This window comes from Hoplias malabaricus, chromosome 5 (assembly GCF_029633855.1).
Source record: "Hoplias malabaricus isolate fHopMal1 chromosome 5, fHopMal1.hap1, whole genome shotgun sequence".
NCBI lineage: Eukaryota > Metazoa > Chordata > Actinopteri > Characiformes > Erythrinidae > Hoplias > Hoplias malabaricus.
The window spans coordinates 15,617,177-15,631,340 of record NC_089804.1 but is presented as its reverse complement, the minus strand read 5'-3'; the positions used below and the strand labels follow the sequence as shown (position 1 = coordinate 15,631,340).

The window sequence follows — 14,164 nt, the reverse complement described above, 5'->3', positions numbered from 1 at the left end:
TGTTACCACTGTATTTCTCTTTTATTTTTAGTAACGCTACATGTATTTTTTTTACTAATTTGAGAGTGTTGTAAACATATATCAGTGTAAAAATGGTGACTTTCGGGGTGGGGGCTGGAACGCATTAATTGCTTTTCCATTATTTTAAATGGGGAAAATTGACTCGAGAAACAAACTTTTCCACTTACGAACCGGGTCACGGAACGGATCAAGTTCGTAGGTAGAGGTTCCACTGTATATATATATATTTTACTGGTGTGCCCAAACTTTTGAATGCATGCCTACATTTGCCCTGTACCCGTGGTTACGGCCTACCGTGTCTTTATGAATAAACACTGTTTTAGTCCCAGGCCTGTTCGCTGTGATGATCGTTTTCTTGACATCACATCATTTAAAGGTTGCGATGTGTTTTCTGTGTGTCCAGGAGAAACTGCCTCTAATGCTGTGACCATCCAGCCGTCTGTAGCCAGCGTGGTGGAGGGAGAGACGCTGGACCTGAACTGCGTCGTCCCCGGAAGTCCTCCTCCTTCCGTCACCTGGACCAGAGCTAATGGATATCTTTCCTCCAACCACCAGGTCTCAGCTCACCCTCACATTCATCCAGCACACACTCCCTCACCGTAGGACGGTTTCTACAGTGGTTTTAAAAAGTTTAATAATTCAAATCATCGTGTGTGTGTGTGTTTATGTAGGTCTTTGGAACTCGGCTACGTATTCTGAGAGCATCTCAGGATGACTCTGGAGAGTACATCTGCAGAGTGGATGAAGGCCCTCATGTCGGCCAGTCCTCGGTGTCGGTCTCTGTTACCTCCGGACCTGTCTCTGAATCCTCACGTAAGATCTCAGCTCATACAGAAGCGTAGTAAACCACAATGGGTCTATAAGACTAGTTAATAGAACATGTAAAAACTGCAATGTAGGGTCTAGAGGTCTTGTTGTTTTTATGTACAGTGCCAGTTCCTTTAGTCAGTGATTCTAGTTCTTGCTGAATCCACCGTGTCAGTAATTACACAGGACTTGGGTCCGGAACAAATAATCCGACATCGGTATCTAACCTCACTAATGAATGCCATCAAAACCTCACAGTGATGTTCCACTTTAAGTCTAAAGCCTTCCCAGAAGAGAAGAGGTTGTTACTGTAGAAAATTAGGAACATCTACCTATTAATGTCCTTCATATTAGAAGAAATATTGGATTAATTAATTAACACACGTTTTTTAAAGGCTTCACACTCTTTGATCACTTTTTGAATTATTGCTTTAATAATCATCACATATTCTGTCTAAACTTTGACTGGTACTGTGTGAATTACGATGAACTTTCTGCTGACCGCTGTTCTCTGGACCTGGCGAAGGTCTCCAGGGTCCCATCATTTCGATTGAGCCCCACGGTGCAGCGGTGAAGCTGGGAGAGACGGCCAGCTTCAGGTGCAAAGTGTACAGTGGAGCCCAGCCTGTCCGACTGGAATGGAAACTCAACAGTCACGGCAGACTTTCAGGTACTGCTATAGATCGGTGTGTGTTTATACACAGCATTATACTGTGACACAAACAAGGAGACCTACGTTTTAGGCAAACGATCAGGCTTTTTTCCAGTGCATGTGTTCCCTTAATCTGATTCTTTTGTGTACATACATCTGCGTATATTCATAGTAGATAAAGATTAGTTTCCTGGGAAACAACAAACACCAATTTCAGCCCTGAAATGGTGACAACTGACCACATTTTGTACATTTTGGCTCCTAATTAAATTCTGCCATTCTGCTGATGTTTACTAGCCATTGTTTATTTAGAAAGAAAGTAGATCTCCCAGTGGGTCATGTTTAAGCCATGGCATATGTGGTGGAAAACTTGTATGTACGTCAGTTTTTTTCACCCTCACCATAAGGATACCCTTGTTTTATTTGTTTAAAAAAAACCCTGTACTAGCTAACATCGTGAACAGAGAGATGGGGAAGAGACTCCCAGAACCAGATTTCTGAGGCGTCACTAGGGATTGGACTCAGGTCAATGCTTAGACTGCTGCCTGACATGGGATCCAGCTTGGTTTTCCCCATCCCCTTCATAGCTGTATGTCTATTGTGTACTCTATTAAACATCAAATGTTGTTTTTTCTGTCATAGATAACGTAAAGATCAGCCCGGATGGTGCAGTCATCACCGTTGTCAATGCCCAGGCAAAGAACCGTGGGACGTACCGCTGTGTGGCCAGCAACCTGTTTGGAATCACTCACAGCTTTGTGTCTCTGATTGTAAGAGGTATGATGATGATGATAAAGTTTTTGTGAGTCGTCAGGGATTTTCTGCACTGATTCTATTTCATTTAATGAAAAAGCCATTCCATTGACGCGTAGTGGCTTAGTTGTGTCAGAGACTGTGTACTAAACATATGGCTGCCCCCATGAATATCGTCTTGCTATTTTTCGGTGGTTAAAATGGTTAATTGCTTATTAAAACCGTCCAAAAACTCCCTACAGCCACACTTTCAAATCTCCAGGAACCTCACACTTAATAATTAGCTTATTCGCTAATGCTAACCCTGAACCTCTGTCACCTTCAGAACCCCCCAAGACTACAGTGACCCCCACTGGCCCTTTGCGGGTAAAAGTGGGTGACCCCATTAACCTGGAGTGCCAAGCAGGTGGAGAGCCACGGCCGTCTGTGACCTGGCACAGACTGGACAACACCCGGAAGACCATGCTGACCAGCCCTGTGCCCATGGAGTCCAACGCTGTCTTGCAGGTCAGTATTCTATGTCTATATGCAGTCATATCCAAAAGTTTGGTAACGTTAGAAGGACTAATGTGTTATTTTAAATCCACTTAGGAAATGAATTCTACCAGAATGCATCTTAAATTAAATACAATTTTAAAAACAAATACCACCTTAGGGTTAGGGCTAATGAGGAATTTATTTTTCTACTTGTCTTCAGATCCTGGCTGCTCGCCCGGAGGATAGCGGTACCTATATTTGCACAGCCCAGAACAACCAAGGACTAACCGAAACCAGGATTGAGGTGACTGTGGAAGGAGGACCTCAGGTGCCCACGGTACCCCGTGCCAGCGTGAGAGAGCCTCTGCTGATTGTAGTCGAAGGTGCAACCACCACTCTGCACTGTGACGCTTATGGTAAGATTGTGTTAAAAATGATGCGTAGTCCAAGGCTAGGCTTAATCCCTGTCTGGGAAACCACCCTTAGAAGTTTAGCCAGTAATCTCTTGCTAGTTCTGTATAGTGTTTTTGAAGAAGATTATTAATTTCCCAGTTCTGTTGTGTCTGCTCACTGATGCCCACATTGGCTAGCATTGTATTAGCATTTGGCTAACTTGTGCTGTTCCTAGGATTCCCCAAGCCCTCAATTACGTGGTCAAAACTACGTGCTCCTCTTCCATGGAGGCATAAGATAGTCAACGGCAGTCTGGTGTTACCCAACGTGGGACGGCAGGACTCTGGTCAGTACATCTGCAATGCCACCAACCATATGGGCACCAGCGAAGCCACCATCATGTTGGATGTGGAGAGTGAGTTCAGTACTTCTTTTCAAACTAGCCCTGCAAAGTTCACATAATGTTGATATTGTCACAGATATGCTAAATATGTAACTGTACAGTATGCATGTTTTTTTATAATTCATTCATTCATTCATTGTCTGTAAGCGCATATCCAGTTCAGGGTTGCAGTGGGTCCAGAGCCTATACGGAATCTCTGGTCGCAAGGCAGGAATACACCCTGTAGGAGGCACCAGTCCTTCACAGAGCAACACACGCTCACACATTCACTCACACACTCACACCTATGGACACTTTTGAGTCGCCATTCCACCTACCAACATGTGTTTTTGGACTGTGGGAGGAAACCGGAGCACCCGGAGGAAACCCACGCAGACACAGGGAGAACACACCACACTCCTCACAGACAGTCACCCGGAGGAAACCCACTCAGACACAGGGAGAACACACCACACTCCTCACAGACAGTCACCCGGAAGAAACCCACGCAGACACAGGGAGAACACACCACACTCCTCACAGACAGTCACCTGGAGGAAACCCATGCAGACACAGGGAGAACACACCACACTCCTCACAGACAGTCACCCGGAGGAAACCCACGCAGACACGGAGAGAACACATCACACTCCTCACAGACAGTCACCAGGAGGAAACCCACGCAGACACGGGGAGAACACACCACACTCCTCGCAGACAGTCACCCGGAGGAAACCCACGCAGACACAGGGAGAACACACCACACTCTTCACAGACAGTCACCCGGAGTGGGACTCGAACCCACAACCCCTGGAGCTGGGACAGAGATACTGCCTGCTGCGTCACTGTACATTAATTTGTAAACTATGTATTAATGACAGTGAGTAATAAAGGCGCTTGTAGTTTAAAAATGCAATTATTCATTGCCTACATTTATTCTTCTTACGGTTACATTTTACTGACACCTAGTGGCCATACTGTACCTTTTTTTTAAACATGGATGAGTTACCTGTTTTGTGAAGCATACACTGGTTCATTCAAAGACTACAAAAAAAATAAACCCCTCATCTGTCTTTAAGCACTATAAGGGGTTACGTTCAGCTGATTTTTACCCCCCTGCAGTAACTCTGTGTGTGTTTGTGATTCAGCTCCACCCTACACCACCATGCTGCCCGATGACGTGGCTGTGAGAGTGGGAGAGGTCATCCGGCTGCAGTGCCTGGCCCATGGCACCCCACCCCTGACTTATGAGTGGAGCAAAGTGGACGGTAGTCTGCCCAGCTTGGCGGAGCAACAGGGAGGAGACCTCCAGATCAATCTGGCTTCCCCCAGTGACGCTGGCACCTACAAGTGTGTGGCCAGCAACAAAGTTGGCAGCAGTGAAGCGATTGCGAAAGTATCTGTACGATGTGAGTAAACGTCATGTGCCAAGAATTCGGGAGTTAATTGTTATTATAACTGTTATATGTTAATTTTGTCAGTGTGTGCATGTGTGTATATGTTTTAAATGAGTAATCTAAACACTTAATATTTAAGTTGCTGTTTATAAAAACATTTAAATGCAAATTTCAATAACATATTAATGTTTATTTACTAATAATGATTAATTAATTAACTAAACATTGTGCATCAAATCTTTGCTCTGGGGGTGTGTGTTTGTTGATATGGTTAAAGCTTGGCCTGGAGTTTAATCCTGTGTTGTGGACAGCACCCCTGTCGGTGCGGGTCTCTCCCCAGGTGGACGTGAAGGCTCTGGGCAGTGCAGTGGAATTCACTTGCTCAGCCACTGGAGGTCCCGAGATCAAACTGGAGTGGCTTAAAGAGGGAGGAGCTTTGCCGCCCAATCACCATGTCAAGGATGGAGTTCTAAGGTGAGCAGTAGCAGAGATCACGTCCAGTCTGGACCCACTTAAAACAACACGTACCCTCCAGGAACAGTAAATAGTGCTTTAGGTGCCGTACTCATTTGCTGGACAGTGATTGCCCCCTGCTGTTTGTGCTTAAACCTACAATACATTCAGATGTTTGTGGACACGTCTTTGAATGGGTGACTTCTTCTATTTAGAAATGAAGGTCATCGTTCTCAGTAAAAATAAAAGTGATGGAGCTTAATCCAAACTCAAGCAAATTTGAAATAAATTTGATCCAGATAAAGTTAATCATCCAACAAAAGTACCTGACCTTACTAATAGTCCTGTGGCTGAGTGCCATCAAATCCTACCAGCAAATCACGGCAACGCAAGTGTGTCAAGCTGCTAATGTTCTGCTGCTAACCTCTTTGGATTTTGTGGCAGGATTGAGAACCTTGAGAAGAGCAATGAGGGCATCTACATCTGCAGAGCCACCAGTGTGTACGGACAGGCCCAGGACAGTGCCAAGCTCACCCTTCAAGGTCTGCCTACCACACGTGTCTTGGTTACTTTTGGTTGCCCTATTTTAAACTATTTTGAGAGTTCTTGCTGCAGTGAATAGTCAGGTACTGGATGTGTTACGGGCCATTGTCTTATACCTCGGCTCTTCCTAGGGTCACTCTTATAGGTTTCTGTCAGTAGTAACTGGTTTTCATTGCTTAATTTGTACACTTCTGTCTATTAACTGGTTGATTTCTGCTTCTTGAATATTCATTCATTCACATATTACCATCTGCTCTCTACCAGAAATGTGTGTGTAAAGGGAAAGGGACGTGAATGCATATATAAATCATTGGGGACTGTCCGATAAAGTGATGCCACACATCCTAATGCGTCCACTTTCCCCCGCGGCAGCAGACCCCAAATAAATCAAGTTCCAAGCTGATATTTGATCTGAAATGTGTGTTTAGGCTCAGAATAGACACTACTCACTAGAAATCACACAATGATTGTTCTAATAATAGTAAAATGGGAACTATGGCTAAAGTTTCCCACTGATGTGAATGAGACTCTGGGCCCTGTCCCCCTCCTCCACGTAAGAAACTTGACCTTGTGTTGCCTCATGGCACCTCTAGGTTTGTGTAAGTCTTCTTTATGACAGTGTCAGTCGTATAAAACATTATAGCTGACCTGTGCATGTTCGTGTGCTGCAGCTCTGCCCAAAGTGATGATCAACGTGCGGACGTCAGTGCAGACGGTGATGGTCGGCAACTCTGTGGAGTTTGAGTGCATGGCTATCGGCGAGCCCAAGCCCACCGTGCACTGGAGCAAGGGTGGGGGTCCGCTGCCCGTTCACGTGCAGGTGACCGGAGGCATGCTGAGGATCGAGCGAGTGACCGAGGCAGACGCCGGACAGTACCGCTGCACCGCCACCAACAACGTGGGATCCGTACAGTCCAATGTGGTGCTCAACATCCAGTGTATGTGCTCTGCGTCCCACATCAGTTAACTCAGGCTATTCAGTCCTTTATATTCTGAAGTATTGGAAAATGTTATTTACCAACTATTTTGAAATAAGCAAGAGTTTCAAAACATAACGTTCAATCCAAAATCTATTTAATAATCTGAGGAAAAAATGTGATGTCATAAAATCCATTATATTTACAGACGTCCAGTTCCTCGGGCCGAACGTTTAGCCCCACCCATAGTGATTGACATTAGGAAGGAGTATTTTAGCTTAGGTTCCATAGTGATTTGAATGAGGCCTGGAAGAGGGCAGCCAGTTAGATTAGAGATCATTTACATATATTAGTCCAGAAGGCACAGAAACAAAAACTCTCTCTAAACTCTAAACTAGCTCTATTTTTTAATACTTGTGATGTACCAGTATGAATAGAGAATGCATAAATTAAGCATGTTTATTAGAGAAGTCGGACTCTTGATCCTCATTCTATGCCAATTTGGGGTTTTAAAGCTTTACCTCAGATCGCCACCTTGCCAGAGACGAAAGAAATGACTGTCGGCTCCACTGCGCATTTCCCCTGCATTGCATCAGGATACCCAGTCCCAAATATCACATGGTCAAAGGTAAACATTGCAAACTCAAAACCACAATCATTTGGAATGTGTAAAACCTGATCGTATATTCTTTTTTAAAATGTTGATATTATAAATGGGCCTGGAAACGAATGAACACAATTTCACTCATTCAGCCTGTTATAGTGCTATAATATATGGAACATAATGCTGAAATATGTAATGCATCTTAAAATTACAGTGGGACCTCTAGTTACGAATTTAATTTGTTCCAGAACCGAGTTCTTAACTGGAACTGCTCGTAACCCAGTAAACAAGGAACGTCCCTGGACGTTTAAAATAAGTCTAAAAGTAGTCTGTCCGTCAAGGACATAATTTAAACGTCAACGGACATCCAAAAACCATCTTAATAAGTTAGTTAAGTGGTGACCAATCGATAACGTCAGTGGACGTCCAAAACGCGTTTTATACAAGTAATTTATTTCGGGACCAATTAATAACGTCAACGGACGTCCAAAATACGTCTAATAGTCGTCTTTTCAATGTCTGTGTTTGGACGTCTTTTCAACTTTCATTTTCAACCTTAAGAGAACGTTGATTAGACGGCAGTCATTACGTTATTTCAACGTTGAATCAATGGGTAAATGTTTACTGGGAACTGGAACGAATTTTCCCCATTTAAAATAATGGAAATTGGGTTAATCGGTTCCCTATCCTCAAAATGTCCTAAATTATGAAACAATGAAAGACTCACACAAAACTTAAAATAAATAGATGAAAGAATGTGTACAAAACAGAATAAGAAACATGTATAAAATACGGTGCAGTAATCTTACCTTGGCGACAGATGAGCGTAGCTAATGGAGAGCGCCTGAGGAGAGAGGGAGGGAGGGATATTGGCGTGGAACGAAGATAACGTAGGTAACAGGACTTTTTATACACTTTAAACAAAACAAAAGCCTCGGTGCACAATAAAGTTTGCAAAAACTAATAAAAACACTTGTGTCCGTAGGTGTGAGTGTGTGAGTGAATGTGTGTGTGTGTGTTGCCCTGTGAAGGACTGGCGTCCCCTCCAGGGTGTATTCCCGCCTTGCGCCCGATGATTCCAGGTAGGCTCTGGACCCACCGCGACCCTGAACTGGATAAGCGGTTACAGATTATGGATGGATGGATGAATAAAAACACTTGTTAAACGTTATAACGAACGATGCGAGGAATCTGTGAGCGAACACCACGCCAACTATCGGTCGGATCCCGAAGATCAGCTCTTCGTAACTCGGGAAAACATTCGTAACTGGATCAGAAATTTTGCTCGTACCTCTACTCGTAACTCGATCTGTACGTATTCGGAACACTTCGTAACTCGAGGTTCCACTGTACTATAACCTTAACTACAGTTATTAAGGATGAGGTAAGGAGAAACATTTGCCAATGTAATAACTATTAATGCTCTGCTTTTATAATGATACTATCAATATTCTAATAGTTTAATATAATAGTATCCATTATTAATAAATTGTTCATATTACTTCTTACTATGGCTTTATTGGAAATGCTTGTATCATTGATACTCAAACCTGTTGTTTCTCCATTTTTTTTTTTTTTTAGTTTGAAGGAGAGCTGGCGCCAAAGTGTGTGCAGGACTCCCATGTGTTGACCATACCTGACATTTCTCATGAGGATTCTGGCACCTATGTGTGTACAGCATCAAACAAACAAGGCAAAGTGCAGGCCTTCACCAAACTCATAGTGCACGGTGAGTCTGTTTCCAAACTTCTGTTGCAGGAGAGGAATGCGCCAAACCTGAAGTAGTCTGTAATTTCGACTGAGTGATCTGTCTTCTGTACCCAGCTCATATGTAATTACTGTACATACTTCTTTGGAGAGGTTATGCTTTAGTGTAATGCTCCTCTATTATTGTAGCTCACTTAAAAAGTAGTACCATAGCTTTGTGTGTAAATGTATTGATGTAATGCTGCAAGACGCTTGTAAGGATGAACCATATGTTTATAAACTCTACACTTGTAGTCACACCTAAGTGTACAGTTAGACTGCTTCTGTATCTAATTTAAAATCCAGATTGTTGTCTTTGTCCCTTGTGCTTCATCAAAGGTTGATTTCTAATCACAGATCCAGATTTTTCTGGATTCTTTGTGGTTGATGGGACCACTCTCAACTCCGCGGGATCACAACTGCCCTGTCAGTGTCACTGCTCTGTTTAGTATGTTGTAATATCTGGTTCAGAATGGGAATCGAAGGAATCGAGAAAGCTGCTTGTTCTTGAGAAAGTGTTGGCCTTCTCACCTGAAGCTCTCCAATTTGATCTCGAGTGTTGCATTAGATAGCTGAGGCTGGAAGTTCAAGAAAGTCTGTGAGAAGTTACCTTCACCAACTTCTGTTAGGAAGGGTGGCCCCTCCTCTCCCCTATCATACAAGTACACTGCTAGACACTGCAGGCTTCTGTTGCCTGACATGACAGATCTGGACAGCTAGTGTTCTCCTTAAAGTGTACTGTGCTGTCCAGCTGTGTTGCGTTAGTAGCGGTTCGAAAAGAAGTAGTGTTTGGATTCACATGGTCTTGTTTGGTGAATGCATGAGTGCGCCCTCATCCTTCAAGGTTCCTGTGGTCAAACCAATGATTAATGGTCTAGATGTGAGCTGACAAATGTTATGATGGTGGGGGGGGGGGTGTTTTATGGCAAACTTGCTTAGTGATTTTAGCGTAAGTGTAGCCCTTTAAGTTTGAAAAATTTGATTAAAAACTGGCTGATGTGACTTGCTCAAACTAAGTTTCCCCCATAACCCTCACATAAATGTAAATGCCTAAGATGCACCGATGTACAGAATGTGCCTGAAATGGCTGCGTCCATTGGTCTGTAAATAAATATAAACTGTAGCTGCCACGTTGGTGTTTTTGAAGGTTGAAATATGGTTGATAACATCTTGTATGTTTTGCAGAGCGAGTGATGCCTTATTTCAGTCAAAAGCCCCTGTCCTACCTCACACTGCCCACCATCAAAAACTCCTACAAAGCGTTCAGCATCAACGTCACCTTCAGACCAGACAACGTAGATGGTAAGGATGTGTCTTTGCTGATTATGTAGAGTCAGACCTTCTCAGGACCTCGGCTGCAGTCTCTTGCAGTTGATGGGGTTGTGAAGTCAATCTGTTTAAACCGTCATTAAATACACTGACATATGTTTTGATGTACCCAGATATATAGCTTCTTTTGGGAAACGGTGTGGAACACAGTCAACACGCTGCCGTTTGTCTTAGTTTTGGTTGTGAGCTTTTGTTACTATTGTGACTTGTAAATGAACTAACTTCAAAACCAAATTTATGTTTAGTTCTGAATCTTGGGCCCTATGCCTTATTGTTAGGATTATTGTTGTTATGAATGACTTTTGCCAAAAGCATTCTTCTGTTTGTAAACTGAACCTTTCTTTTGTTCTGCCCCGACTTGTACCTTTGGTATGAAGGTCTCATTTTGTATGCCGGTGAGTCTGTGTGCAAGAGCACACTTACTGTATGAGCCTGTTACAGTGCAGCAGGGCTTTCTGATTGCCCCTCGTGATGCCTCTGACTGCCTCTCGCTCCCAGTAGTGTGTGTAAAACGTGGTCAAGCGAGTGTGCTAGAGAAGAGATTGCCAGCACATGTTTGAAAGATGGCTTGTAAGAGCTGCACTCTTTCACATGCAGGCGTGATGAGAGTATCAAAGTGCATCCATGCTTCTGATATTAAGTGCTGCATGTCATCTGTTAAAACGAAGCATCAAAAGCTTGGGAGCTTGTTTTGATACCCCACTGTACTCAGGAAAGTAATCCATGGCATAGCACCATTTGCTTTCAAACTGTAATTAGACTTGTAAATTACTTACTAAGTAGATATTAGGTTACACTTTACTATACGTCGAATTATACTATCAAAACTATCCTGAAGGTGTGACAGAAAGTCCTGTCGCAGGGGCAGGCACACACAATCAGACTACAGGACATTTATTTTACATGAAAGGCATAGTTCATGTTGCTCTATAAAGGATTTAGGAGTAATTAAAGTGTGCTGAGCTCTTCATTTAAGGTTATGATAACAGCAACTGAGAATTAATGAATGACCTACTTTGATAATTGTTTATCTGACTCAGTATTTGATCATTATTTAAAAAAAAAAAAAAACAGGAATTCTGCGTCGCTGGGCAGTGGGTCTAGATAGAACAAGAACAATGATTCTTAGCCAAACTGTGTTCTTTTAGAGAAACAGTTACATATCGTCGCTGTCCAATCAAAAACATGTATCTCCATTTTTGTCTATTATTTCTTTACTACATACAACATTGGAACACAGCAGCGGTCCTTCACACTGCGTGAGGAACGGGCCAATAGGAATGCTCCAAACTTTCCTGTTTTTGGAGTTTTTGATTGGACTTCGACAATATGGTTCAGAACAGAAGCTTCCACTGCTAATGTATATTACAAATAGTCAATAATTGAAGTAAGCTTATCTGCAACAGCTGCTTATAGCATATTTCATTCTTATCATTATTATTATTAAATAGAGGAGTTGAATGTACTATATGATCATAGAGCATAGGCATGTCAGGATGGGAATGAGTGACTGGTGCAGCCAGTAGGACCAGAAGGCATGGACTGGTTCTCCCACTGGCTCTGATCCTGCTATGATGGCTGAGATGTGGCATGTGTCCTGGCATGTGGCCGGTAGTGTGAGATGCTGTGTGATTATGGCTCAGCTTCCACTCCCCCTCCTCTCACCCCTGCTACGGCATGCTGCTCTACCTCCCAGCTTCAAGAAAAGCTCAGTTCTCATTTACTCCGGTAACACTTGTATTGCACCCCCAGGGATGATCTTATATAACGGACAGAAGAAGACAACGGGGGCCGACTTCATTTCCTTTGGCCTGGTGGGTGGTCGTCCGGAGCTGAGGTGGGTTCCAAACACACATTTCCAGCAGATTAGACCTTAAGTTTAACCATGAATAGTTTGATCAAATGTTAACAGTTTCCACAGTGCTGGCTTGATATGAACTAACGAATAGGCAAAGAGTGTACAGGTTGAACAGTAGTTGGTATACACAATCAGCCAAAACATTAAAACCACCTCCTTGTTTCTACAACCATTGTCCATTTTATCAGCCCCTGAGTTTGAAGTACAGGGGAAAATCAGGGGAAATCTGAACCATTAAATTTGAGAGTGATCTCCTCCTTTCTTTATTGTGTGTGTCACATACAATATCCCAGACCTGCCCTGAGCTCATTCCCTGTGTGTCTTGGATGTGTTTACCTTTAAGGTTTGATGTGGGCTCAGGCATGGCAACTATCCGCTACCCCACTGTGATAAAGCTGGGAGAGTTCCACACGGTGCAGCTGTTCCGCAACGGCACACAGGGATCTCTCATCGTGGACCAGGACGCTCCCATCAACGGCACTTCCCAGGTATTCTGTTTCGATTGGTCATGCCTTTCTTTTTCAGCACTGTAAGATGGATTGGCTCTTTGGAATGGCTCTGTCTTGTGGCATAACTCAAATACTGAACATCTGCTGCCTCTGTACAGGGGAAATTCCAAGGTCTGGATCTGAACGAGGAGCTGTTTATAGGCGGCTACCCAAACTACAGCGCGATCGTCAAAACCGCAGCGATCAAGACCGGCTTTGTGGGTAAGGGATACATCTCCTGCTTAGTTTTTAATAAAAACATCTCTAGGTCTGCTTCACTTTCACTCTGCTGTGTGGATGTTGCCAAATAATCAGGGGTGACTTATCTCAGAGATGAACACTAAATCCTATGGGTCTTCAACATTTTAACCCTTTAAAGCTTGATACATGAAATAATAACAATAAAATAGAATAATACAATAAAAATATAAAATAACACATTATGTGGCCCTTTAACTAAAAATATATTTATTCATTCATTGTCTGTAAGCGCTTCTCCAGTTCAGGATCGCAGTGTGTCCAGAGCCTACCTGGAATCACTGGGCGCAAGGCGGGAACACACCCTGGAGGGGGCGCCATTCCTTCAGAGGCGACACATAAACTCGCGTTCAAATCTAAATATTTTTTTTTTTATTATTATTTTGGATCAAGTAGGGGCGGCACGGTGGCGCAGCAGGTAGTGTCGCAGTCACACAGCTCCAGGAACCTGGAGGTTGTGGGTTCGTTTCCCGCTCCGGGTGACTGTCTGTGAGGAGTTGGTGTGTTCTCCCCGTGTCCGCGTGGGTTTCCTCCGGGTGCTCCGGTTTCCTCCCACAGTCCAAAAACACACGTTGCAGGTGGATTGGCGACTCGAAAGTGTCCGTAGGTGTGTGTGTGAGTGAATGTGTGTGTGTCTGTGTTGCCCTGTGAAGGACTGGCGCCCCCTCCAGGGTGTATTCCCGCCTTGCGCCCGATGATTCCAGGTAGGCTCTGGACCCCCCGCGACCCTAAATTGGATAAGCGGTTACAGATAATGGATGGATGGATGGATCAAGTAATTTCTGAATGCATCATATTTTCTTTAATTGGTCTTTCATTTACTTCACTGCATCAGTTAAAACTGTTCTTCTGACTTTGATTAAACAATCGATATCAAATGATTGTCTGTTCTTCAGAACTTATCAGGAAACATATCACTGACCCGATGAGAAACACTGCTCCAGAGGTCCTTGACCCGTTAGTACTCTGTTCTTCTCTCTGACCTTTTTACTTTTCATATACAAAAACCACAAAGGCTCTTTTTTGTTGATCTGCACAACCGAGTTTCCATATTGAGATAAACTACAGTTGTTTCTGTTATTGTCT

The 14,164-nt window shown here is 43.4% G+C and overlaps 1 protein-coding gene across 1 annotated transcript in view; it reads left to right on the top strand.

Moving 5' to 3' along the window:
• hspg2 (heparan sulfate proteoglycan 2) overlaps positions 1-14,164 on the top strand; it is a 141,960-nt gene that overhangs the window by 108,385 nt on the left and 19,411 nt on the right. Inside the window, exons 53-70 of the mRNA XM_066671195.1 lie at positions 425-576; positions 693-834; positions 1,355-1,498; positions 2,123-2,257; positions 2,559-2,740; positions 2,931-3,126; positions 3,339-3,518; positions 4,634-4,894; positions 5,194-5,356; positions 5,780-5,877; positions 6,550-6,816; positions 7,311-7,423; positions 8,981-9,128; positions 10,331-10,447; positions 10,852-10,869; positions 12,227-12,311; positions 12,676-12,820; positions 12,940-13,042. Of these exons, the coding sequence (XP_066527292.1) occupies positions 425-576; positions 693-834; positions 1,355-1,498; positions 2,123-2,257; positions 2,559-2,740; positions 2,931-3,126; positions 3,339-3,518; positions 4,634-4,894; positions 5,194-5,356; positions 5,780-5,877; positions 6,550-6,816; positions 7,311-7,423; positions 8,981-9,128; positions 10,331-10,447; positions 10,852-10,869; positions 12,227-12,311; positions 12,676-12,820; positions 12,940-13,042 (2,649 nt within the window). The remainder of the gene's footprint in view (positions 1-424; positions 577-692; positions 835-1,354; positions 1,499-2,122; positions 2,258-2,558; positions 2,741-2,930; positions 3,127-3,338; positions 3,519-4,633; positions 4,895-5,193; positions 5,357-5,779; positions 5,878-6,549; positions 6,817-7,310; positions 7,424-8,980; positions 9,129-10,330; positions 10,448-10,851; positions 10,870-12,226; positions 12,312-12,675; positions 12,821-12,939; positions 13,043-14,164) is intronic.